Source organism: Paroedura picta, chromosome 2 (genome assembly GCF_049243985.1).
Source record: "Paroedura picta isolate Pp20150507F chromosome 2, Ppicta_v3.0, whole genome shotgun sequence".
In the NCBI taxonomy this organism is placed as follows: Eukaryota; Metazoa; Chordata; class Lepidosauria; order Squamata; family Gekkonidae; genus Paroedura; species Paroedura picta.
The window spans coordinates 74,346,611-74,372,719 of NC_135370.1; the positions used below are offsets into that span (position 1 = coordinate 74,346,611).

At 51.0% G+C, this 26,109-nt stretch overlaps 1 protein-coding gene and 1 long non-coding RNA gene across 6 annotated transcripts in view; both read left to right on the plus strand.

The window, feature by feature from the left end:
* The window catches only part of ASIC4 (acid sensing ion channel subunit family member 4), a 248,046-nt gene that overhangs the window by 149,746 nt on the left and 72,191 nt on the right, over positions 1 to 26,109 (plus strand). The window contains exons 1-2 of one of the 5 annotated variants that reach the window (XM_077320815.1): positions 2,513 to 2,936; positions 3,728 to 4,266. The exons of 3 other annotated variants lie outside the window; for them this stretch is intronic. In XM_077320815.1, the coding sequence (XP_077176930.1) occupies positions 2,930 to 2,936; positions 3,728 to 4,266 (546 nt within the window). In that variant the 5' untranslated portion in view covers positions 2,513 to 2,929. Of the gene's footprint in view, positions 1 to 2,512; positions 2,937 to 3,309; positions 4,267 to 26,109 lie in introns of those variants that run through there. One more of the 5 variants, XM_077320814.1, reaches the window with a different exon arrangement.
* LOC143829625 (uncharacterized) lies at positions 4,280 to 25,346 on the plus strand. The gene is made up of 2 exons (XR_013228201.1): positions 4,280 to 6,092; positions 23,329 to 25,346. It is a non-coding gene; the product is annotated as an uncharacterized LOC143829625 (long non-coding RNA).

Here is a 26,109-nt window from a genome sequence, read left to right on the forward strand (position 1 = left end):
TTCTCCTTTCCGGAAGAATTCTGGCTGTCCCATCCTGTCACAGTATAATGTGTTGGCTGTTTGCTCAGTCCAAGAACCTTTAACTTATATGACGTAAATGGCACTCAAGAAGGTTTTATATTCCAGAGCAACAAAATATTTTATTCAGTGTTGAGGGGAAAGGTCAGGTGAAATCAGGAGTAAAATTCCTGAGGTCACTCAGTCAATATAGATAACACAGAGGTTAGTTCTTATATTTCAAATTAACGAGTGTTTAAGCTTGTTCACGGTTACTTAAAATCTTTATGCTGAGAGGCTTTTGTTCCAGTGTTTTCCAAACAGTTCAGCATACCTGCTTTAGTATTCTCTAACTCTTGCAGAAGGATGGTGCACTCTTTCCAGTACCCAAAGATCATCTCTTGAAACATCAGTTTTTAACTGACTCTTAGCGTTTCTACAGATAGTTTCTAACCACACCAAACCAGGGATCTCTGCACTCTTCAGAACCAATTCCCTGTTTGATTGGATAGGAAATTTTGATTTCACTCTAGAGGATCCCTTTTCTTTGGCCCATATGGGAGTCTCCATCTAATTACCTGCTCATCCTTGCCAACATTCCCCCAGTTCTCCTGTCTGTGTTAAACCATTCTCAGTCAGGGCTGAATTCTAAAACTGACAGTAGTTGACTCTTCTCAGCTGGGGCTGAAATCAATCTTGATTCAGTCAAATCAGAACTCTGACTGTAGAATGCAGTAGAATGCAGGGTGAGCTGTAGGATTGCCAGGGTTTGTTTTTTAAGGGACTCCCTGGTGCCACCTGGTCTTCAGTCAGGGCAGCTTCTCCCTGAATGGAAATCTGCTGTGATCCAGAGTCAGGCCCTCTTTAAAATCGAGTGACATCCGGCCATCCTTCTGGGTTGAGCCCTGAGAGCAGTAAGGGAAGCTGAGGCTGGAGAATCAGGAACAGGGAGGGTCCTTTACCTTCCCCAGCAGCGTTGTCTGTCCGGCGTTTTTGTCCCCTCTGATCTCGCACAGAGCCTTTCATAATGAGGGGAAGGGGGTCTGTGTGAGTGAGAAACATCCAAGCCTGCCCAGCAGTGGGTCAGATCCCGTTGCTGGCGGCTCCCATCGCACTGTCGCAAAGCGCACCGTCTCTGCCTCTCGGGACTGTTTCCCTTCCTGTCACCTGGGGGAATGGGTTGAGGCCAGACTGGAAAGGAGGAAAGGGAGGTCGGGGCATGCGGAGGTCCCCTTCAGAGGAGAGCACTCCGGGCCTGGCAAAGAGAGGGAAACTTTAAAAGTGAGACGCCTCTCATCTCAGTCCCTCTAACTTGGGGGAGGGGGGGGGCTTCCCCGGGAAGGCAGGCTGCGTGGCCCGTGGGCGCCGGCTCCCTCTCGCCCTGCTGCTGGCCATTAGCGATGAAGGCGGCCCGGCGAGCCCCTCTTGGACGCCGCCTCCCTTCGTCTCCTTCGGACAGGCGCTCCTCCCCGGCTCTGCAGTTGTGCGCACGGGCGAGGGGCACGTTAGCCGCGGCCGGGGCTGGTGAGCGAGGGAGAAGAGAGGAGGGCCCCGCCGCTCCCCGGCCTTTCGGGCCAGCCGAGGTGTGGCTGCGGCTGGGGCGCCGTGGCCGAGCCGTCCACGCACCCGGAGCTCCGAGCGGGCGCCGATCGGGATGTGCCCCGCTGGGGTGAGCGTCCGCGCCCCTCCCCGGCCCCTTATGAACGCCGCCTCCCAGGCTGGCATGGCGCCCCGCGGGCCTTCCCCCGTGGGCATCCATCTATCAAGCCCCCCCCCCCCCGCCCACGGAGCAGCCGTCCTTCGGTATCGACGGGCGGGGACGCGTGTGTCCCGTGCGGGTCGATGGCAGGGATCGAAGACGTGCGAGCGAGCTCCTGGGGCGGATTTGCCGCTGGCACCGGCTGTACCCGAGTGAAGGTCGCCGTGACCGGCCGAGCCGTTCCCCGGGGGAAAGCGTCGCGCCAGAGGGACGGGGCGGGAGAGGGCGGGCCGCGCAGAGGAAGCGGCTCCCCTCTGCCGGGGAGAGGACGCGTCGTCTTGGTGGCAGATCGCCTGCTTGGCATGCAGACGGCGTCCGGCTCAGCCCCCGGCACCTCCAGTTCGGAAACAAACATTCAGGCAACCAAAGGCCTCGGAAAGTTCCCGGGCGCGGGGGGCCAACGCGCCGCCGCCGTCCAAAGCAGCGCCCCGGGTGCCGGAGAGCGGCTGCGGCTTTCCAGGAGAGCTCCGCAGAACTTTTATGCTTCCGGCTGGACCTCTGCCCGCCACCCCCAGTTACGGCTAGCTGCCGAGCCTATATTCTACCCGGGCCCTCCTAGGGCGCCCTCCGAGTCTTCCCCACTAGGGCCGGGCCCCGGGGCAGCGGCGGCTGTGAGTCGCCTGCGGGTTTCCCCGGCCCGACTTGTGCTCGTGAGCCCGGGCGGGGAGGAGGGGAGCAGAGCAGCAGAGCTTTTTTTTTTTTTTTTTTTTTTGCAAAAGCCACGGAACTGCCTCCTAAGGCGAGGGACTCAAGGGAATCCGTGGTGCAGGGAAGGGCGGCGGGCGTCGCAGGCCGGGGCTGAGCAGTGCCGCGCTCCCTCCTGGCTGCCCCCGCCCCGCCCGGGCCGCCCGCTCCTGCCCTCCTCCCCGGCAGCTGCGCCCCCTCCCGCCGATCGATGCGCCTTTCACTTTTTGCCTCTTGTTTGTTCCGTGGGGAGCGGGATCGATCGGAGGAGGGGGCGTCTCCCGCTCGTTTCCGCGCCTCCTCGTTGGCCGCTCCTGCTCCAATTAGTCAGCCCGGCCGCGGGGGGGGGGGCATCGCTGTCCATTGGGCCCGAGAGCACCAGCCCCGGCGTGTGGATCCCGCTCCTGCCGGCCGTCTCCCCTCTCCACTCCCCCCCCCCTCCAGCCGCCCCCTCCCCCGTTGGCAAAGAGGCGCTTAAGATCCACGGAGATGGAAGGTAGGATTTAGGCGGGAGCCGTCCGGGGCACCGGGAGAGGCACTTCCTTGAGGGAAGTGGGGTGGCAGGCAGAGCCCTTTCCGGAGGAGCTTCCCCAGTCCGGCGCAGCGGTCACGGCGGCAGCAGGGAGGTGCCACCGACGAGGCAGGCGGGGTTGTCTCTTTCCCTTGGCCCGGACTTTGCCCGCTCTGAGCGATTCAAACAAGTGGCTCCAGCATCACTTTGGAGTGGCCGCTCCAGAGCGCAGGAGGCTCCCTGCTGGCAGCCTATCCCCCCCCACACACACACACCCTTTCCTCCCACCCTTTTTTATTTGAGGATGAAATAATGTTGACATGCCTTGAATTATTAAGTATCCCCTGGATTTTATTAGCGCACGACGATGCCTAAATGCTGCCTGTATCTGGTGGGGTCTTAACCGGGCGTGCGGAGGAGCGGCACACGCAGCAGCAAGGGGAGCGGCGGGCAGCTCTGACAGCTGGGCTCGTGCAGATAAGCCAGCGGAAGCACCCGGAGGAGACCACTAGTGAGGCAAGAGCCAAGCAGCGGCCGGCCGGGAGCTCCTGGGGGACTGGGGCCAGGCTCCCCTGGTCCTCCGCCGCCCCCCCTCCTCCTCCTCCTCCTCCTCCACAGGGCTTGCTGATTTAGGGGCGTCCTGCAGCAGCCAGGGGAGAGCGGCCGGTGCCGGGCACCCCAGGCTCCCGCTGCCTCCCCTCACTGGGGGGGTAGCGTGCTGCCTGGTGCCTCGGCACAGATGCCGATTGAGATTGTCTGCAAAATCAAATTTGCAGAGGAGGATGAGAAGCAGGCGGCGAAAGAGGAAGGGGACAAGGAGAGCTTGCTAGAGGAGCCCAGCCGGCCTCGCCACCGGGACCTGGCCGCCTTTGCGGGCACCAGCACCTTGCACGGCCTCGGCCACATTTGCCGCTCCGGGCAGCTGGGCATCCGGCAGGCCCTTTGGGCGCTTGCTTTTGTGGCCTCGCTGGCCTTTTTCCTGTACCAGGCCGCCCGGTCAGCGCTCTTCTACCTGGAGCACCCACACGTCACCAGCCTGGATGAGGAGACCACTCACAGGATGATCTTCCCGGCCGTCACCATCTGCAACATCAACCGCTTCCGCCATTCCGCACTTACTGATGCTGATATCTTCCACCTGGCCAACATGACCGGCCTGCCGCCCAAAGACCGTGATGGACACAAGGCCTCGGACCTTCTCTACCCGGACCCAGACATGGCTGACATTGTCAACCGCACTGGGCACCAGCTGGATGACATGCTCAAGAACTGCAGCTTCAGTGGGGAGAACTGTTCGGCGGAGAACTTCACGGTGGTGAGTGCCTGCCCTGCCCTGCCCAAACTCCTCTTCCTCTCCCATAAAGCAGTGGTAGGACTGGATGCACTGAGGAGGCGACCCAAGTTCACGCCAGCACTGAGTTTGCAACTCGAGTTTCCCTCCGGGAGAAAATAGGGTTCTGGAGGCGTGGGTGATAGGACACCATGCAGGCTGCAGGCTGTGTGCAAGACCCCGGGGGGGGGGAGGGGGGACTGTGCACGTAAGCTGTCTGGGCACTGAAGGCACTGTCCATTCCTGAGAGTGGACAACCCTTCTTATCTGAATGGGTTAGATCGTTATGTGATGTGAAGGGAAAGAGGAGCAGACAACCCTGTAAGTTACTGGCAGGGAAACCGTAAGCTCTCAGGGTGCCAAGAGCCAAGGAGGGGTGCCTGGGTGGGTGCAGAACGCAACCGGAGGACCTGCCATTTCGTTCACAGTGGGCTGGAGGAGACGTGCTTCTCTGACCGCTCTGTGCGCATAGTGGCATTGCCCAAGTCCCAAGCAAGGCTCTACAGCAGCCACTCTGCCTTTCTCTTGGCACTTTCTGGCGTGGATCAGCTTGTACTATCAGGGATGCTTCCCGCCGGGTGGAATGAGCCAGTCCTGCACTTGCTCTAATATTGAGTCTGAAAATCACAAATCCCGCTGTGGTTTGGGGAAATAAATGTGCTGAGCGGGCGGAATACCTGATGGGACCCTTTTCAGACCATAATGACTCTGGAAATGAGCTGCTTCTCTCCTGCGGACATCGGAGGCTTGCTTCGCCTCCCGATCGCTTTGTGTGGAGGGACGGGGGTGTTGCAGGACAGAAAAAGCCTAGAAGCTGAGTCTGGGGGGAGAAGTTGCATGTACACGCCTACATTCAATGGGTCAAAGGTTGGCTTCCTGGCCAGGGTGGCCACACATGCCTTCTTCTGTCCCCAAGATCCTGCTTTGCCACTGGATGTCTAGAGCAGCACAGCCATGGGAAGTAAGGCTGGGAATCCCCCTTTCCCTGTGGCCTCTTGGGAATCCTGCCCTACAGCTAGTATGTGTTGTTTAGTGTCTCTTTGCTGCTTGCAGTCCTTGGGAACTGTGTCAGAATACTTGGCTGGAGTACAGAGGGAAAGGCAATATTAACTATAGCATGTGTGTGTGCACATAGACCCACACATAAACACACACTCATATTTTGACCTCCCAAGTTGTAGAATCTGGAACCATCATGTAAATTAAGCTCTCGTTTCTGACCACTGGAAATCCTGTTCAGGTCTCCACAGTTACCACAAGCTTCTAACAATCAAACTACAAGGTCCTTACTTATAAAACAAAGATAAAAGCTTTGATTCTCTGGATGCTCAGTTCTGATCCAGGATCAAACTCTGTGCTTGTGGCATCGTGGAATGTAGACAGCTATGCCCAGGGTGCAATCTGTGTGACGGTTGATGGGTGCAAATATGTATTCCTGCAGCAGCCCACTGCCAAAGAGATTACTTTGATAGGTGGCTTTAGAGAATGTGGACCAAGGGGGGAGCCATCATGTGGGGTAGGAGAAGGGGACCTTTGAGTCACTCTTAGTCTGCTTCACGCATGGTCTCCGCCCTTGGCCCGTGCTCAGGGGCTGCAGTTGGGAGGCCTGTGCAGAAACGAAGGGGGATGAGCAGGGTGGGCATGTCAGGGCCACTTGAAGGGGCAGCTGCAGAGGTTTGCTGAGGCTCGCGTGGGTCTGGCTCCCCTGCTGCAGCTGCTGCTGCCTACAGCCGCTCTGGCTGTTCTCTTGCCACCGAGCTGCCTGCCGCTCGCGTCGTTGCATCGCATGATGAATCCCCTTTAAAGATCCTGTAAGTAAGAGCGGTGCTCGGTAAATGATCTCCCTCTATTTAGCGTCACAAATCCACATTCTTTATGGGACGGCAAATTAAGGGGCCGCCGGGAAAATTCCCCGGCGTAAGCATCTCGTGTGCAGTAAAGCCCGGCCAGCACAGTAAATCTTGGTGGGCCGTTGCTGAGCTGCACGGAGCCTCCCTCCCAGCCCTGGCCTGGCCTGTCTGCCGAGTGCCCTCTCCGCTCTGCCTGCGGGTGTGCCTTGGTGCAGGGGGGGGGGGCTTTGTGGGGAGGCAACCTCCAGGCAGGAAACCTCGTCCTCTGCCCTTTCCCCGTGGTGGCCGCTGAACTCCTCTTGGTGTGAACCCTCCTCCCAGAGTGTGCCTCCTGGACTCCCCGGCTGTGCTAAGCAGAACCGCCCCCCCCTTCCACCGCTTGAATTGTGCAGGGGAAATCAATGGCCTCTTTGTACTCCTCTGGACAGGAGATCCCCCGACAGTCCTGCTCCCACCCCCACCCCCAGCAGCTGGGGAAGTCCGGGCCTGGCATGTTGCACTTCAGAGTCCCTTCCCCAGAGTCCCTTCAGCTGAGGCGTGGAAGGATCATGGGCAAAAGAAGGGCTGGAGAGTTAATCTCTTCTTCGGTGCTCGCCAGAGCAGCTTCCTGCCAGCCTCTTGGGCTAGTTGGAATCTTTTGTGGCTCAGTTTGCCTCCTCCGATCCTCCACATAGGAGAATTCTAAATGTGCAGTGGAACCCACTACCCTTTCCCTAGCCTTGCCGTTAGCCAGGGCTTTCCAATCCTGGGGAAAATCCCCTCTGTAGGGCAGGCCGTCTGCTACCCGCCAGTGGTGGCCCATGACTCCCATATGCAAGGGTACAGAGGACTTCTGAAGGATACCGGTTTTGGTTGGGAAAGAGGCAGGAAGGTGGGCTCAAGGAGGTGGGAGAGGGGACTTCTTGGCAAGGAGCAACGAGAATTTGTACAGATTGGTGGGAGGGAGATGTGCTTGGGGAATATGTTCAGGCACACCACCATGCACACTCAAGAGAACAATTACCCAGCTGGCACCTGCTCTGCAGGGGTTCCATTTTCAGCATTTGGGGGGGAGGCTAATGCATTTCTAAAAAGTTGGAATCAGTGTCAAGAGCCTTTTTAAAAAAAAAAAAATTCTTTTCTGCTGGCCTTGTTCCTCTATTGAAGAGGTTGTTTGGGGAAGCTTCCCAAACACTGGCCGTTGCCACAAGGACCTGGGGTTTTTGGGGAGGACGGCAAGAAGGCAGCCCTCCATGAGAAAGTGCAGTTGCCACACGCTGTCACCGTGCAGGGAAGGCAAGGGTGGTGGGGACAGGGCTTTTGACCTCTGCAGTGCTGTGGGTCAGGCTAGCCGGTGTCAGGCGGCTTGGAGAGGTGATTGACGAGGACAGCAGGGACCGAGTCGAGCTGCTGGCTGCATTCAGGCTTTTGCCGTCCAGAATTTCAAAAGGGGGTTGGTGGTAATGGCTGTTGCCAGGTGAGCCACTTTGTTTGGGCTTCTCCTAAGCAGTGTTTTGGCTGGAACTTGAGGGCAGGAGCATGCAGAGTGAGGGCGGGGCCAGGGAGCGTGGGCAGATGTTGATCCTGTGGCATCCCAGGCTCTGAGCATTAGGGATCCTTGCTTGGTGCCCTGTGGGCTTGAAGCACAAAGGAACACGCAGTTCTCTCCACCACCCCCCCCCCCCTCATTGCTGTTGCTCAGCCTGGCTTTGCCGCCTCGTTCCCCAGCTGTATAATCAGCGGCACCCCGTCTCGGTGCTGGGGCTGGCGATGACCTTTCCTCCACAATCGTACTTAATAAATGTCACATTTTCCAGCCTATTTTTACTCTGGGTAAATGAGTTCCCTGCGCTGCCTCCCCCTCCACCTGCCGCCTCCTGCCTGCCCATTGGTGCAGCTCCTCGGCCACCACTGTTCGGAGGCAGCAAGGCGATCCGTTCCCCAAACCCGCACAGTACGGGAGGGTGGAAGGGGGGGGCAGGGCATGCTTCTTTCTCAGGCCAGGAGAATCGCAGATGGATCTTGAATGGACAAAGGCAAGTCTCAGTTTCTACGCTACTTTATGTGGCCGACGGCAAGCATTTCTCGTGGTGCTCCGAGAAAACTCGCTGCCATGCTGGGCATTTTGATATCTGGCCAAAAGGAAGGGTGGTAGCAGAATCTGGCTTTGCACAAAAGGCCCAGTTCCCCATCTGCTTCTTCCCCATCTGCATCCCAGTGACAGAGACAACATGGCCAGCTTTACCACCCCTCTCTTTCTGCTGACCTCAGCACCGATTTCTTCTATAGTAATGTGCCCTGGTCCCCTGGTCATTTAAGCCACTATCTTTGCTATGCTGTGCTATGCTTTGTCCAGCTGGCTGCACTGCCTCTTCTTGCTCGCCTTGGAAGTGGCTTCCCTGCTAACCCATCCTGGCACAGAGTGGAGCTTGTGCCTAGTGCAGAGAGCTTCTCTGTGGCCCCATCCTCTGCAGCCGTTCCTCATCCCTGCCCTTCTGCTGACAAAATCTAGAATGGTTTCTGTGTGAGTTGCAGTGAGAAACAAAGGCCTCTGTGTCCCTTGAAAACTGACCAATTTGTTGCGGGGTGGCACTTGCTGCTTCAAGACAGCGGCGTGGATTACTGTGCGCCTGATAAAGAAGATTTTTAGGGAGTCCACAAAAACATGTTGAGACAGAATAAATTTGTTAGTCTTTGGCATGACACAGAAGTCTTTGTGGTTTTCCCCTCATACTGAGATCTGTACATTATTCAGAAATCACATAGCTGCTAGAAGCTGCAGTTTGTAAGTCACTCAGTTGAATGGCATCTGAGATGAAAAAAGACAGGAACATGTTTCTCCATTTGTCCCCCCCCCCAAAAAAAAAAACCACCAGAATTCCCTTGTCCATCCCTGTGCTCCAGTGGTGTGGTAGACTTCTTCACAGTACTCGGCTGACTAGTACACACACACATATTTGTAATTTAATTAGCCAACAATTTTTTGGTTCTAAAATACAAGCTTTGTTTCTTGAAAAGCATTCAGTCAACCCTGGGTAATATGAACATTCCATCTGTGCAGACTAGTCCATGGTGGGCTCGTTCTCACACCCCACGAGTGATAAGATGCTTGTGTGTAACTCAACCCTTGGCACAGGAATAGCCTACAAGCCATACTTTCTTCGTGCTCCCTGACCCCTACCCCACCCCACCCCGTGTAACCTCTTTCTAGTGGAGTCTCCTCTGCCAACTCTGGGATTTCCAAGGCCAGAACAATTTATTAACCCCACTTTGCAGTACATAAATGCTGGGAGAGGTCACCACCCCTGGAAACTGTGCCCTAATCTGCCCCCTCTCCGGTTCATGACTGTGGTATGGGAGCTGGGCAGGGGAAGGGCTTGTGAAGAGACCAGAGCACAGCTGTAGCTACAGAAGGGTTCTCAGCTCTGACTTTACAGCAAACAGGAGCCGGTCCTGTGCTCTATCCATCAGAGCTTCCCGCAGGCCAGAAAACGCTAATAAGCAACCAGGAACGCCAGGGAATCTGTGTCCAAAGCATCTGAATAAGTAACCAGTCCCAGGAGCTGATGCAGTCTCCAGGCCTCTGCCCCCCTTCCTTGACTCAGCCAATCGGTTGTGGCTCTCGGCAAAGGTATACTTTCGTGACAAGAATGATGTATTCCCATACTTTGTTCTGCGTATCGGCAAGTCCTGTGCAGTGTAGTTTCCTCTTCTTGCTTTCGTGACTCCTCAAGGTGCAAAGAAACATCTCTCTTGCAGATGCAGAGCCCTACCGGAAGATTTTGGTGTCTGTATGGCAGGCTCGGTACTTCTTGCCACCCCAGCCCTCCCAAGTTATTCCAGATGCTTCTTGCACAAGCAGACCCTTTCTGAGCACAGCCACGTAGTGAGTGCCTTTGAGATCCCGGTGCATGCGCTGCCCATGAGAACCAGGGAGTCGTATGGCCTTCCGTGCTGGTGGTTGTCTTGGGCATCTGGACTGCTCTTAGTTTGCCTGTCTCCCTTCAGATTAGTTTCCCTCAGCTGAACAAACGGTCTCCATGGATTGCCTTTAGTTAGATAGTAGAGGAGAAGGCTGAAGCCGCATCAGATCTCCCACTCTTTGGGTTTTATTCCAGGCTTTGTGATTGCATTCACTTCAGTTATAACATAAGGCCAAAGGGGTTTCCTGCCACATCTGACTCGGAGCTCTTTCTCCAGACGATGAGAACTGTGGAGGGAGCCGGTTGCCAAAGGCCTCAGGTCTGGGTCCCACATTATGCTCAATGGCCAGCTTGAAAATGTGCTGTATTCTGGCATGTGCCTCCGGCACCATTTTAGAAGCAACCGAGCTGATGACTATCCAGAGCAGGGGTAGTCAAACTATGGCCCTCCAGATGTCCATGGACTACAATTTCCATGAGCTCCTGCCAGCGACCACTGGCAGAGGCTCATGGGAATTGTAGTCCATGAACATCTGGAGGGCCGCAGTTTGACTACCCCTGATCCAGAATCTCATCACCAAACTGTAAGGGCCCTCCTAGACTTCCCCAATCTCAGCTGAGCAAAGATTTGGTGGAATGGCTGGCATGGGCCCCATGTCTCCTGACAGATATTAATTGTTCCCCAGGAGCAGTTAATTAACTGGGGCAGGAACGCAGGCAGCCTTGGGAGAGCGAAAGCCTCATTAACTCTTGTGGGGAGGGGGGTCAGGAAGGGAGGGGGAAGCAGTTGGCTGGAAATGCTGGGGCATTTTTCTTCCAGGATGTATGTATGCTAGGCCAGAATGTGCCCTGCTGGGCAGGAATCCAAGTCCTCACCCACACCAGAGAAAAGATGGATATAAGATTCCATTGGCTATCATCTCTCTTCTCTCCTCCTTCAGATTTCCCAAGCTGAATATAAACTGGGGGAAATCAGCCAGACTTGGAGGACAAAGCTCAGGCCTGGAATAGCACAAAAGGAATCTTAGTGGTGACATTAGCCAGGAGAGAACTAGCAGCTTCTGAATGCGAAAGGAGAGTGAGGGAAACTCTGGATCAAGCAGGAGGAGCTGTGGTGGGTCAGGAGGTATTGCTGACCCTCTGGGGGTCTTGAACTTCAGAGTTCAATTAGGGTTAGGAGTGCGGTAGCAAGCACATTGAGGAGCAGCGATGGATGTGGGGGCTGCAGGCTCGGCACTTCCTCTGTGATTGAGATCAGATTGCTGCCATGCATAAAAAAGCTATCTTCATAATTATATTTAATGAATTGACTTTAAAAGCTCTTATGCTCTTATCTGGGTTAATTTAATATTACACACTTAATAAGCCTGTCTATAATACTGTCAGGGAGCACGTGAGCCCTGGGCCCGAGGAGCCTCCTTCAGCCGTGCTTCCCTCTCGGCACAGGAGGGCAAGCAGATGTTTATATCTGGTGCACAGAAATCCACTGAGGCCAAGCTTGTCGGAGCTTTTTGCCTCTGACCGTCCTCTGTACTGAGGCTCTGAGGCTCAGGTGGAGATTTCCTTTGTATGGGGATACAGCTCCGTGTAAGAAGGGGGGGGGGGACGGACCTATGGCCAGAAGGATACTGAATCCAGCATGGCTTTGAGAAGAACTCCTTGTTAGATTTCCAGTAATCTGCCACATGATCCTTCTTTGGCACAAAATCCGCCAACGGAATAAAACTGCTCAGAATCCCTTGGAGGGATTTTTCCCCCCTTTGTTCACTGAGGTTTTGTCTATCACCTTTTCTTGTCTTTGCCCTGTGTCTACGACAGGCAGAACCACAAATGCAGTTCTTCCCTGGTCTGGCAGTCCTCTCCCTTTGAATCAACCACTTGAGAACAAGCATGGTTAGAGTAGCAGACCACAATCTGGGGGATCCCCATGCTGCATGAAAGCTTGCTGGGTGAACTTGGAACAGTCACACACAGAGGTCCTAACCTACCTCACAGGGGTGTTGTGAGAGTAAAATGGAGCAGAGGAGAACAGTGCAAGCCGTTTTGGGTCCCCATTGGGGAGAAATATAGTGGGATATAGATGAAATAAATAAATAATATTCCAGCCAGATGTCTGTAGTATGCACCTTATCAGCCTATATAGCTACTTGGAGGAGCACAGCTGCCAAAAAGCGATCATAACATCATGTAAATATTCTGAGCTCTCTCGCTCGATCACTTCCTCGCATGATCTTTCTGAGCAGCCTCTTTGCTTGCTGATGGTGGTTTCCCACACAGGCAAAGTCTCTTTCAAGCAGCCAGAGAGGTGCCCAGCCACTCTGATTTTCTGGGCAGACAGGTGCCTTTTTTCTGCAGGGTACAAAGACACTGCTCTGGCATCTTTTCCTGTGTCACTTTAGCACATGGTAAATGCCAGAAAATCTTCTCAGGTGACCAGATGTTGCTGTGTTGATCCCAGAAAATAGTCAAGGATGGCAATATCTGATGGATGCTGTCAAATTCCTTGCATGTAGATAGCAGAGTGCTCAAGGCTAAGCACAACAGAAGCAAAACATGCTCTGTTGTGATTGCAGGTAAGGAAAGAGCAAACATGATTAAGCCGGCTGCAGGCAGGACTTCTTCAGTCCAATGCAACTACTTTATTACAGGAAGCCATCACTGATAGGATAGGTAGGGATAGTGAGCTATCCTAGTTAAGCTGTCTAAGATGGAGGAAGAGGCGAACCCCAAGTTTGCATCTCGCTCTCAGAGTTGGAGAGTCTTTTCTGAGAGAAACAAAGAGCTGTAAAAGGAGGAGGAAGAGACCAGAATTCCCTGAGAGTTCGGTCATCTTCAAAGGTAGCAGTAATAAAAGATCAGAGAGTAAACAGGAAGTTTAGGGACCTGACTTGACTAGTCTAAACTGATCACAATATCTACCATTTAAAAAAAATTGGGTAAGTCAAGAGTACTGTTCCAGATATAATGGGAGATGGTAGCCTGTTCACAAAACTCTAGGAATTAGAGACAGGCAAGAGTGTGGTGGGTCAGTTGCAGCCTCCAAAAGGCAGGAGCCAAGTTAAATACAGAGTAGCCCTTGAAACACTCCAGCTCCTTTGGAAGCTTCTCCTTCATACCCTGCAAGTCACAGTGACAGGTGTCCAGAGCATGGCTGAGGGGTCCTCAGGGATGAATAACTCCAGGAAGTACTGAGTAGGTTCAGAGATGGATTCCTAGACTGGAAGGGGCTAAAACAGAGAGGGCCCAGCCATATGAATCCTCCAGCACTGAATACTCCCTCTGTCCATGTATTTACCCCATATCTCTCCCTAAAAGAATGGAAACCCATGGGCTATCTTAGGGCTGATTCACTTGTGACTTGCAGGTGAATGTATGAATTGCCTTCATTGAAGAATGCTATATAAGAGATGCTGGAAGAAGAAGAGTTGGTTCTTATATGCCCCTTTTCTCTACCCAAAGGAGTCTCAAAGCGGCTTACATTCGCCTTCCCTTTCCTCTCCCCACAACAGACACTCTGTGAGGTGGATGAGGCTGAGAGAGCCCTGATATTACTGCTCGGTCAGAACAGCTTTATCAGTGCTGTGGTGAGCCAAAGATCTCCCAGCTGGCTGCATGTGGAGGAGCAGAAAATCAAACTTGGTTCGCCAGGTTAGAAGTCCGCACTCCTAACCAGTACACCAAGCTGGAGAAAATATGAATGCTCTGGCTGAGATAAATGCATCACTTTATTGCAGATATCGAGTGATAAATGTTTGTGCATGAACTTGCCCTTATGGAGAAGTGGGTGGAGATCCAGCATCCATGTGTCTATATTCTTTTTTGGAAGGGTAAAGCAGGAGGGAGTTGTGTTTCTTTATGGATTCATTTGGTATCCTGTGGATAGTATGATATGACAGGATCCACTTTCTGTGGTGGGCTAAAATGAAGCTGTACCTTGGTGCTTTGGAATGTTAAGTCGGATTCCTTTCCTAAATTGCAGTAGTGCTAAGGGAGACCCATTTCTCCAATTTGATGCCAGTGCCTGTGCTCAAAAATATGCCTCTCCCCCTTAACATGGGTCGTTTAGATCCGGTTTTTAGAAAGCTCTATCAGGGCAGATTGATGGCTCTGGAAGATGGTGTTTATTTACGTTTCTCCTCAATAACTTGAACACTGGCCAGAGTGCTGCTGTAATAGTTCAAGGCTTAGGACTAAGCTACACGGCCAGTGGATATGACTGTGCAAGAACTTGTGACTGGTTCTGCCCTTTGTAGAGCTTGGTCTTTATCCAAGACAGTAGTGCCATGGGATAATGGTCCATCAAGTGGTTCCCACACTGCTGCTATAATGGATGAAGAACTCCTTAGCTAGTTCTCCATTTGTGCCGGGATATTTGGGGGGGGGGGGTAGCAAGCAACCTTTGAATGTGGTTGGCTTGGGGATGTGTCAGGTGAGGAGTCTATAGACAACCGTTGTCCTAATGCCCACTGCTCATAGCGTTGGCAGGAGGATGATTTATGTATGATATTTTGTGACCTCATTAATGCGGTCTCTCAGTGCAAAACTCAGTAACTCATCATGATTCAAGAGCAGAGATAATAACGATTGGTGCCATTTTATATAATGCATCCCAAATAAGAAAGCCATTAATTGCACTGGGAGGCAGTGGGGACGCACTGCTGCCGGAGACGAGGACGCAGGCTGAAGGCCAATTAATACGGCCGGTTATCTGGTGGAAAACTCACACACTTTTTCTCCCTCAGCTTCCACCTGGGGAAGTGAAACTGCACCTCCATGCGGCAAAAGTGCCAGTTATCCCAACTCATATTTGGCTGAGAGTGATTATCGCACCTCAAAAACAGTTGTACGAATTATGAACTGAACGCTGGAGCGGAGATATCAACAAACCTTCCTTTCACTAATGCACGAAACTCAATAGCAAACTGTGTGATGGCAGTCAAATGTGCTAATCTGTGTCAGATTCTCACCAACAATGAGATGCAATTGTGAATGGAAGGGCTGCAAAACTCTCTCCAGAGCCAAAAGAGGAGCTGGAATCCTGCATGGCTTTGGAGGGCAGTGAGAAGAGCTGGTGGTGTCGAGAGGGTGACTTCGTGGGTGTCTGTTTTATAGCTGTAAAGGTAAAGGTAAAGGTATCCCCTGTGCAAGCACCGAGTCATGTCTGACCCTTGGGGTGACGCCCTCTAGCGTTTTCTTGGCAGACTCAATACGGGGTGGCTTGCCAGTGCCTTCCCCAGTCATTACCGTTTACCCCCCAGCAAGCTGGGTACTCATTTGACCGACCTCGGAAGGATGGAAGGCTGAGTCAACCTTGAGCCGGCTGCTGGGATTGAACTCCCAGCCTTATGGGCAAAGCTGTCAGACGGCTGCCTTACCACTCTGCGCCACAAGAGGCTCTTTATAGCTGTAACTGTAGGCCAACTCTGTATGCATGGGGCTCCTGGTACAATACTCAGGTGTATCTTGATGCCAGGTGTCCTCAGCTGTAAATGTGTGGGAGGCAACCACATTTCCATGCTGGGGGTTCCCAGGCATTCTGGCGTAAAGCATGTGGCAACATCTCTGCCATTAGGCACTGCATATTGCATTGCGTGGAGAACAGAAGGTTTACAGAGCTGCGCTAAACGACGCAAATGGTTTGAAGACTGTAAAGAGGGACAGTTTTATGTCAGAGGACTCTATAAAGCACGGCTGTTGTGCCATTGATGAGATATTGGGCTTTATTTATAGAAGGCCGTGATTGCACTAGAGGCCGGCATACTCTGAACACCAGCCAGGACCTGGGGATAGGAGGGCGACTCATTTCCATGCAGCTGCCGTCTCCGCTTCCACATATTAAAGGGGAGAAATTAACAAGTCTGCAGCCAGTCAGGTGGAAAAAACAATAATTGTTTAAATCTGTTTCCCCCTTTCTGAACTGCACAATGCTTGAGAATCCCCAACACCCGTGCAGCTCTGAGATAACAAAAGGCCAAAAGGTCAGGGCAGACTTAGCATAGAGGCGAGAGTCTCCATCGCCTCCCCCCTCTTCCACAACGAGCTCGTGCAGGGCTCTGTCTGTCTCTGCTGCTTTGGCAGCCCACAATTAAATCATGTGCAAAGCAGAGCACCCTCGGAAAATGCAGGCACACTGGCTGCACATTCAGTCGAGGGTATTAGATCTCACACGCAAAACACTTCATGGCCTTACTTCTTCATTTCTGCAAGGCCGTCTGTCCCCCTGTGCTCCGCCACGGCATCTGAGCAGGCGTTTGTACGAATTGAGATCTACAAACGGGTAAAATCAACAACTGCCCATCCCCGTGCATTATCTGTTGAGGCTTCTGCTTTGTGGAACGGCCTGCCTGAGGACGTAAAGCAGGTTCTCTCTTTTGCCTGTTTTTTTGTAAACTCTGCAAAAACGACAAGAGAGCTTTTCTATGCAGGCAATAGATGATTCACAAAGCTACTTGGAGCGCTTAGTCCAAGTATAATCCAAGTATAATCCAACTGTGTTCTCCACTACCATGTAGCTACTGGATCGCCAAGAGTCAAACACAACTGAATGGCTAATGTCAGCATGATGTCATTTTGCATCCTTCAGCATGTTATAGTAACACATATGCTTTCCTTCATTGTTTAGACTTCTGATTGGTTCTATGACCCAAATCCTATTTCATTGTTTAGTGAATGTCCCATCCCTTCGATTCTGTTGACTGACACTGTGTTATCTGGCTTGACTCCCAGAGAGGATGGCGGACGATAAACAACACAGATAAAATACCATAACAAATAAATGTTTCCGAGAGGCCCTTCAGGTAGTACCAGGACTAAGTGGGCCCACCAAAGCAAGGAAGCAATTCTGGGTGTCTCTCTGATTGGCCTGGCACTGTCTGAAGGAACAGCACAGGAAATTGCAAGAATCACAGTGCAATGCTAAGCGTGGTTACATCCTTCTAGGACCCTTAAAGTCAATGGACTTAGAACGATGAAGCTCTGCTTTGAATGGCACAGCCAGAGTAATGGCTCCTGTCCCCATGGCTGATCATGACATTGACAGTCAGCTGAGGGAAACTTTTTATTACTCCCTTCATTCAGCAAATGTAAATAGGGAGGGCATGTAAGAAAGTCATCGTTCCTCAGCTGCAAAACTTCCCTTGATGCCCAAATCTGAATGTGATGCTTGCCTCTGATGTTTTATTCGGGCATGTTTTTATTGATTGGGGTTGTTATGCATGATTTCTCAAACATTTTTGCTAATGATAGCTGCCCTGGATCCAAGGAGCAAGACAGTTTATGTAAATGTCGCTAACTTACACAGCCTTATCAGTATTTTTCATGATTCGTTATTCACTGCTAGAATGAATCTCAGACCATTCACATGCCAAACAGGTACACTTCCTCTGAGCCGCAGTCCCTGCCAACATCATTTTCCTCTCCTACATTTTATCTTCACAGCAGCCCTGTGAGGTAGGTTAGGAGAAGAGTGGGTGTCTTCCATGCCAGACCAGGGATTAGAATGTGGGTCTCTGAGATCCTAGAACCAGGACACCGCATATACTGTCCCAGTCAGTGAATGCATGAACTGGAGCTAGATCACAAAGCGACCTAGCCCCTCTTCTCCCCACCTGATGATAACTACCCTGCTTTTCCCTTGATACAACTACTCTGCATTTGCACAGGTTCCTTCATGCTGTCTCAGGAAGAGTCTCCCATTCCCCAGCATTTCTGGTTAAAAGGACCAGGCAATCAGACCTCAGCTTGAGGTCCTGGAGAGCTACTGCTGGTCTGAGTAGATGTGATTGCTCTTGATGGACCAATTGTCTGATTTAGGAGAAGGCAGCTTCATGTGTTCCTGTGATCTAAGCACTTTTGAGTGGTCAGTGGGAGAAAGGCAACATATAAGTATAGTTAAAATAAATATAAATTCATCCAAGGTAACAAGCAGCATGTGTATAATTGTGTCTGTGTGCACATGCCAAATCCATGTGATCCTTCTTGCTAAACGAGGTGAGGCTAGATTATGCTAATCCTGTTCACACAAATATGATCCATGTCACACAATGCCTCTAGAGCAGTGGTCCCCAACCTGCGGGCTGCGGCCCGGCACCGGGCCGCGAAGGCCATGGCGCCGGGCCGCAGCTCCCTCTCCCCCCCCCCCGCAGTAAAAAACTTCCCAGGCCGCAAGCTTGCGGCCCGGGAAGCTACTTATTGCGGGAGGGCGGGGAGAAGGAATCGGGGCCGGGCTGCGCCCGTGCAGGCCGCGCCCGCTCGGCCCGATCCGCGGGCGTGTCTCGCGGGCGTGGCCCGATCCGCGGGCGTGGCTTCCGGGCACAGCCCGATCCGCGGGCGCGGCCCTCGGGCGCGGCCGGGCGCGGCTCTCGGGCGCGGCTCGATGCGCGGGCGCGGCCAGAAGCGTGGGCGTGGCCCATGCGGGCGCGGTCCCCGCGGGCGCAGCCCGATGCCCTGCCGGTCCCCAGCCTAATAAAGGTTGGGGACCACTGCTCTAGAGGGCAGTGGGAGATGCACATGTGTGCTGCTTCCATAACACATGCAATATCCTTGGTCAGAAAGTGTGTGTTCAGATATTAAACTGGTCTCTACTCTTGCTTACATCAGACCATAAGAGCAAGTGGGTCTCCACTGTGAGAAAGGCGGGATGTAAACAAATAGTGTGTGGAAGTATAAGACATTTTCAGTGCTCCATTGCATGTCCTTGCCACCAGCCAAATTAGCCCATGGTTTAATTTAAAGTTACTGTGCATGTAAAGTTTCTTCTTTTGCTCATCCCAGCTCACAGGTGTTAGTGGCACCTGGACGCTTTCCACCTGCCCAAGGGTGCTCCCAGTAGCACACCAAATTCCACCCATTTAGGGAATCCATTTGCCTCCTCTCTTTGGCAGGGTACTGAAGACAGTGAAGAAATCTGCTCCTTTGGATGCTTCAGCCCAGCCTATCTGGCCCTCTTTGAAGGTGCCACCTTAATTTGCCTGGTCTTTGCCTTTGTGAGATCAGCATGCCTTTGGTAGGCAAATCAGTCATCTCTGCTTTGCCATTTATGCTTGGTCAGGAGAGACAGTCTGTTAGACCGGCAGGGAAGGGTGGGGAGCCACATAGCAAAAACCGTTGGAAGCTCTGAATGAAATGCTAAATAGTCTTTTAGGGGATGAAGTGAGAAATTGGAAGGATGGGGAGAGCAAAGCTGAGAGCCCTCCTCCTCATCACTGCACAAGAGGACCAAGAAGCTGCTCCAGTTCTAAAGCAGCTACCGCTGCCTAGGCCAAAAAAGTTGGAGACTTCGGCCACATTGCATTAACAAGCCCAGCCTCCTTTAGGTAGGTAGGTAGGTAGTAGGAAGGAAGGCAGGCAGGCAGGCAGGCAGGCAGGCAGGCATTCCAGCTTCCAAATGGGATGACCTGGACTGCAATTGAGAGCCAAACCACACCAAATGTGGGAGGTCCATAATCAGATCTCTTCCACCGCCTTTCTTACAACTTAAATACAGCTGCAGGGTGTGGAGCAGCAGCACTGTGTTTAATTCGCACCCCCATGTGTTTTCTTGACTGAAATCCAGAATATGCCTTCCAAAGTGCTATTAGCCCCACAGGAAATATTGCGACTTCTTCAGCGCATTAACAGCTCTGATGGTCAGGGATAGAGGATTGCTATCAGGGAGGAACAGTCCCGTTGCTGTGCGGTTCCTCAAGGCACAGTTCTCTCCCCAATTCTTTTTAAATGTCTTTATGAGCCTTCTAGGCCAGCTTGTCCAGAGGTTAATGAGTGGCTGTCGAACTACCTCCCCTGAATCCAGGTTGGGAGATTTGGGGGTTGACACTGGGGAGGACAGGGGCCTTGGTGGGATAGAAGGCCATAGAGTCCATCCCCAAAGCATCTGTTTTCTCGGTAGCCTCAAGATAAGCTGTAATTCTGGGGGAAACCCAGGTCCCACATGGAGGATGGCATCCCTGGTCTGCAACTATGGGCAATCTGCTCTCAAATACTCCAGGGAAAAGTGCAGGAAGAGACATATTGAAAGATTCTGTCCCCTGCCAGGAACTCCTGTCATCCATCAAATGACTGCATTTTCTGTGCTTGACTCACTCAAAAGAGCAATCTTTGCTGTTAGTCATTAATATTACCTTCGATGCATGCATTATATCTATTTTGAACCTTCTATATTATTAGTTGTTATTACAGCATGTAGCAATGAGTTTCACATATAATTTTTGTTAATGTGAAAGAAATGTCTGGAATTAGTTTTATTGTTCTAAAGAAGTTAAATGTGTATGGAAATTCCCATCTTTCATAGAATCATAGAGTTGGAAGGGACCTTCAGTGACATCTAGTTCAACTACCTGCCCACCCACAGTGACCCCAATTCCATGCCCAGATGATTCCCTCCCCCCAAAACCAGAATTCCTGGACAGTCTGGAAGAAATTCACCTCCCAACTCCAACATGGCGATCGTCATTTCCCCGGGCCTGCAAGAAAGGGCCACGAGAGTCAAGCACCGATAATCCTTTCTGCTCACCCACTCACATGCTGCCTAAGTTCACAGAATCAGCACTTCTGTCAGATGGCTATTTCATTTAAAGTGCTGCATTTTTACTGCATCGTGAATACAGTTTGGGACAAGGGCTTAAAACTACTTGGCAAAGTGTATGCTTCAAGATCCAGTGCGCCTCAAAATCTCCGCCATCTTAACTGCCTCCAAAGATCCCACCAGCTCCCATAACTCACAAACATTTATCTATTTATTTATTTATTTAGATTTTTATACCGCCCTTCCCTACGGCTCTGGGTGGTTTACATAAAACATTTTAGAACGTTTACATAGAACATATCTGGAGAGACCTTCCATAGAGAACATGGCAATGTCAAGGGGTAATAGGATACAATCTCTGTGGATCCAGCCATCACAGATATTTTCATCTTTGTGCACAAAAACAGACTACTAGAAGTGGGGGACCCATAAAGATTTGCAGGGTACCTCCCATTTCCTTTCTCCCACTATTTCCTCTTTCCCTTCCCTGAAAACCTCCCTAGCTTTTCCCCTCTTCCTGCCTCCTCCTCTCTGTTTCACCCACTCAATTGACCCTATCTTCATCTTTCTCTCCTTCCCTTTCAGCCTCTACAGGGGAAAATATGGGTCAGGTGAATAGTACCAGCTGCTGAACCGGGTCTAGTTATATGATACTGGCTGCCAGTCCAAGCCCAGTTCCACAATGGGTTACCTACAAAGGGTCGCAGGGGGCACCTCATTTTCCCCACTAGCCCCCACTCCACACTATTTCACCTTTCTCTCCTACTGGCAACTGTCTTCTCCATTCCCTGTCTTCTTTCCACCCACCCACCCACCCACCTGCCTTTTATCTGTGCCCCCCCCCCTTTTCAGGTATATTTATTATTTATTTACTGCATTCAGACCTTGGCCTTTTCTACAATGGGGAGCCAAAGCAGACTAGTTTTTTCTCCTCACAACAACCCTGTGCAGTAAATTAAGCTGAGAGGATGTTGTGGCCCAAGGTCATTCATTGAGCTTCCACAGCAGGGTGGGGAAGTGAACCTGGAACACACACACACATACACAGGAGTGGCCTACAGTTGAACAATTTCAAGTAGCCCTTCCTGGCTTGGCGTCGTGGCTAAGAGAGGTGGCTTCTAATCTAGTGAGCTGGATTTGATTCCCCATTCCTCCGCATGTAGCCAGCTCGGTGACCTGGGGCCAGAGTCCTGTTAGAGCTGTTTTTGCAAGCAGCTCTCAGCCCCACCTACCTCACAGGATGTCTGTTGGGAGTGGAAGGGAAGGCGATTGTCAGCTGCTTCAGGTAGTGAAAAGCGAGGTATAAAAACCAACTCTTCTTTTTCATTCAAGTCACATGGTAGCAAATCAGCCCGAGATTGCTGTCCAGCCAGGCCCCAATGACTCCTCCCTTACAGGCCCAAACAGCCTCGGACCCATTTTGATATCACCCCCTGCCTGTCTGCTGTTGACTTCTCTCTATTGTTGGCAGTGGTTCGAAGCTGCTCTTTCCTTTTTGGGCTAGAATGATCAAAGGCTTCCCAAGGTTCAAAGTTGTTGCAGTTCAAGGTATTGCCTCCCCTACTTTGAAGAAGAAGAGTTGGCTCTTATATGCCGCTTCTGTTAATTACCTTGTCGTTCTTTTATTCACTGGTCTTTTTATAAATTGGCCTTTTATAAAATGATGTCCTAATATTATTTTTACATCTTCCCTGGAATGGAGTGCTGTATCCCCTGACAGTTTAAGTTACCCTTATCAGCACGGTTATTTTTTCCCATTCTGTTTCACCCTGGGGGAGGGGAGTGTTACCACAGCTGTGCTTGCTACTCTATATGTGCACTAGTTGCCATTGGTTTATATATAAGGGTGCTGAAGCTATTTTCTGTCAATTTTTTTATCCCTTTCATAATTACTCCCAGCGTCTCAGCTGCTTTTGACAGCTGCAGCCCATTGATCTGATGTTTGCAGGGAGCTGGCCACAAGGACTCCCTTAAATCTCTTTCCTGAATAAGAGCAGCCTGATGTGGAACCCATCATAACTCTTCACCCAAGAGAAAGATGGTTTTTCCCAGGGTGCCTCACTTTGCACTTACTGGTATTAAATTTAATCTGCTGTTTCATTGTCCCCTTTCACAATTTTATGGGACCCTTTGGGAAATCCTTCCAATACTGTGCTATAGATTTAAATTGTCTTGAGCAAATGTGTATCATCTGCAGATTTCTCTGTCCTCCCTTTACTGTCCATCTTCTCTTCTGTGCCATTTTTTAGCACATTACACTAAGGACACCCTCAGAGCCTGGCCTATTGTTTACCTTTCTCCAGGATGAAAATGGACCATAGATCCTTTGCCCTTTGTGTCTTATCTTGTAATCTGTTGTTCATCTGTGAAAGGGACTCCTGATCTTATCTCTCTGCTGCTTAATTTTCTTTAAAGCCTTCTGATTGAGGACTTGTCAGGAGAACTAAGAAAATCACATCTCCTGTAGCTACCTCCCCAGCCATTTCTCCCACCTCAGGCGGGACCTTCCTTATACTCTGCTCCCCTTCAGTGTTTGCAGGTTGTGCAAATAACAGGATTCATGATTGCTGGGGCCACAAAGGAGCAGAATTTCTTTATACCTTGGGACTAGATCTTTCTTTTCACTAGACTTGAGCATGGGAGTCTGAGGGCTGAGTGACTTGCTGAGGATGGCTGTGGTCATGTGCCATGGTACAGTTTTGTCTGTGCACCTGAAATGCTTGGTCACATGGCACTCATGTACAACACCTGGACTCTGTTTCTTTCCACACAGGTGATGCAAGGCACAGTGGACTCTGCAGACATTGAACCCCTTCCCAGCGTGCATTGGCAATGCTGGATGAAACCATGCTTTTAGAGGCCGGAACTCTGGAATTCACTCCCAGTGGCACCTGTGAAACCTGTACCTGGTGGTCTAAAATGAATGATTTGATTTAGATATATTTTTCCAAATGCATTTAGTCTTATCTCATTAGTTTGTTTTTGAACCTTTTCTTACAAAAAGAAGGGGAAAGAGATGGCTAGTAAAATGAGTGGGATGCAGAGGTGGGTCTTGTAGGAAGTGGTGTGACAATGCAGTTGTACAAAAGAGAGAGAAAACCCTCATTCCCTTGGGTGTTTAAATGGCCATTAAGATTTTCTGTTTCCTTAGCAAAAGCTACATATTTATTATCAGCTTTCAATGCCACCATGGAGAGTAGAAACGTGGGTTCTTTTTAAAAATTCTCATTCAACCCATGTAAGACACCATATTTGACACTCTGTAATCATCACCATGAGGGTTTCTATTTAACATGAAGCATGAACACATATTTTAACAGCTGTATCATCCTTGCATGCAGGGTTAGAGAAAGTGCAACATGCTGTGTTCTGGACTGGAGAAGAGACCTCCTTCTCTCATTGATCAGAGTGGTTCAGCTAATCCTACTTGCCTCAGGAATTCAAACTAGAAGTGATATGGAAACCTTGATTAATAATCCCTGCTTCCTCCTTGGGCCAGATCCAAGTCTTGGTTGAAGACTGCTTGGGTCAGCATTTCTTCCCCATCCCATTGGAGTTGGATTGACTAGAGAGGCAGAGTTGAGGGGTGTTTGGAAGAACAGGCGGTGCCACACGCTCAGTGGCACTTGTGACCTTGCCCGTAGAGAGAGACCCTAGGGACCCAGAGCAGGAAGAGAAATACAGCACACACTGATGCAAATGGGGGGTTGATTGATGCAGCTCCTTAGGCAACAGATGTTGTCAGGGTAGCCCCAGCAAGGGAAGTGTCCCTGCTGTGACAGCAGTTTTGCTGTGGTGGGATCCCGCTGTGCCCCCTGACTTCCTGCTCTCCTCCCGCAACCCCTCCCCACTTGTCTCTCCCCCTTTTGCAGCTTGGGAGCTACTAATAGCCAGCTCTGTGGTTTAAGGAGCACGAGGGTGATTTTTTTTTAAAGCAGAACAATTAAGGCTGCATGAGGCAGCCTCTCACTCCCTCCTCCCACTCCCGGCTCTCGTGCACAGCGTCCGGGACTCCTAAGGTGGCGAGAATTCCTCTTCATTAATCAAAGATCAGCTACAATTACGCTCACTAATTATTTGCAAAGACTCTTTTGTATTTTCTGTCTCTCCAGCAAAATGCTGATTGGACTCTGCAGAGGTTCCTCTGCCCTTGGAGAATGAGGCTGGGAGGGTGAGAACTGGTGGGGGGGGGATCACGCCAGAAGAGCCCAGTCTTTGGCCTTCACTCCCCCCATAGAAAGATGGCTAAACAGGCAGCTCTGGCAGCGGGGTGGGAGTAGATCAGGCATGTGCAGAAGAGTCTTGTGAAGATGGCAAGGCAAGGTGGGGTCAGGAGAGGGTTGGGGAAGGATATTTTGTTTTAAAGTGTCTGAATTTTGTGCCCAGAATTGATATTCTGCAAACTCAATTAGTTATTTACATTTGAACTGTCAGTATGTGGTTTCATCTGGCTATAGGGAGGGACCAGGATTTTAACTGACTGCTGAAGCATTCAGACCATTGGATTCTAAAGTTTCACTTGGCACTGTTCATAGACTTTCAGATTTAACTCCTCGATCTCATGGAAAGAGCCTCGTTTTCTCCTTAAAATGAAACCTGACGCTCTCTGGATTTTGTTCTCCACAGACCATCCTACATTTTTGCAACCTAATTAAAAGCTGTACAGAATACCTACAGAACACAGAGTGAGGTTATACACTGCAGCTACATGTCTTTATGTATACCTATGCCATTTATGTCCACTGGAGTGCATATATTCTTCCAACATATAAAAGATTTTTTTTTAAAGTCCATATGGGTCAACTATTGCCAAAGAAATAGTCAAGCCCTTTGCATGCTCTGTGTTGTGAACTCCCACAAAGTGAAATAGTCCCATTTTCTAGCTGGCCTTTTTCTCACTGTGTCCTGCAGTTCGTTCTGGGTGTGTGTCCCCACCCCCACAAGCATTTAGGTTCACTTTCACTCTGGAACATCCAGTACTGCCACCACCAGACAACTCCACTACGTTTTCAGTGGCAGAGTAATTAAATATGAGTATAATGAACAGGAGGAGTTTGATTGGCAGGTAGATGAAGCTGAGGCTGACCTCTCATGAACTACACATTTTGGACAATCATTGCAGAGGGGTTTGGGCATTTGTTCATATGTCTGAATATTTTAGCGTATATATTTGTACCTAAGCACTGTTAAAACTGGGGTGGGGAGGGGGGCACAATGCTCTGAATTAAGTAACACTTGTAGAGTTCCTTGCTATGGGACTGGAAGGGCCAGATAAGCACAACCTCTGGCAGGAGAAGGTGTCTATGCTGGCACAGTGTGACAGTGACCCTGCACTTCAGGGTGGGGTCCCTTCAGCTTCACATGATAAAGACTCACTTTTAACGAAATGTGAAATTGCACATGAAACTGCATTTCTGTTTTCTAAGGGGGGGAATAACTCACCCTCAGTCTGGACCCTTCCTTCTCCACATTATAGTCTGATGGCTTCCTATGCTAGCTGTGGCCCCTTCAGTGATGTACATCTTGCTCCACTCTGTCTCTGGCAGCAGCAAGG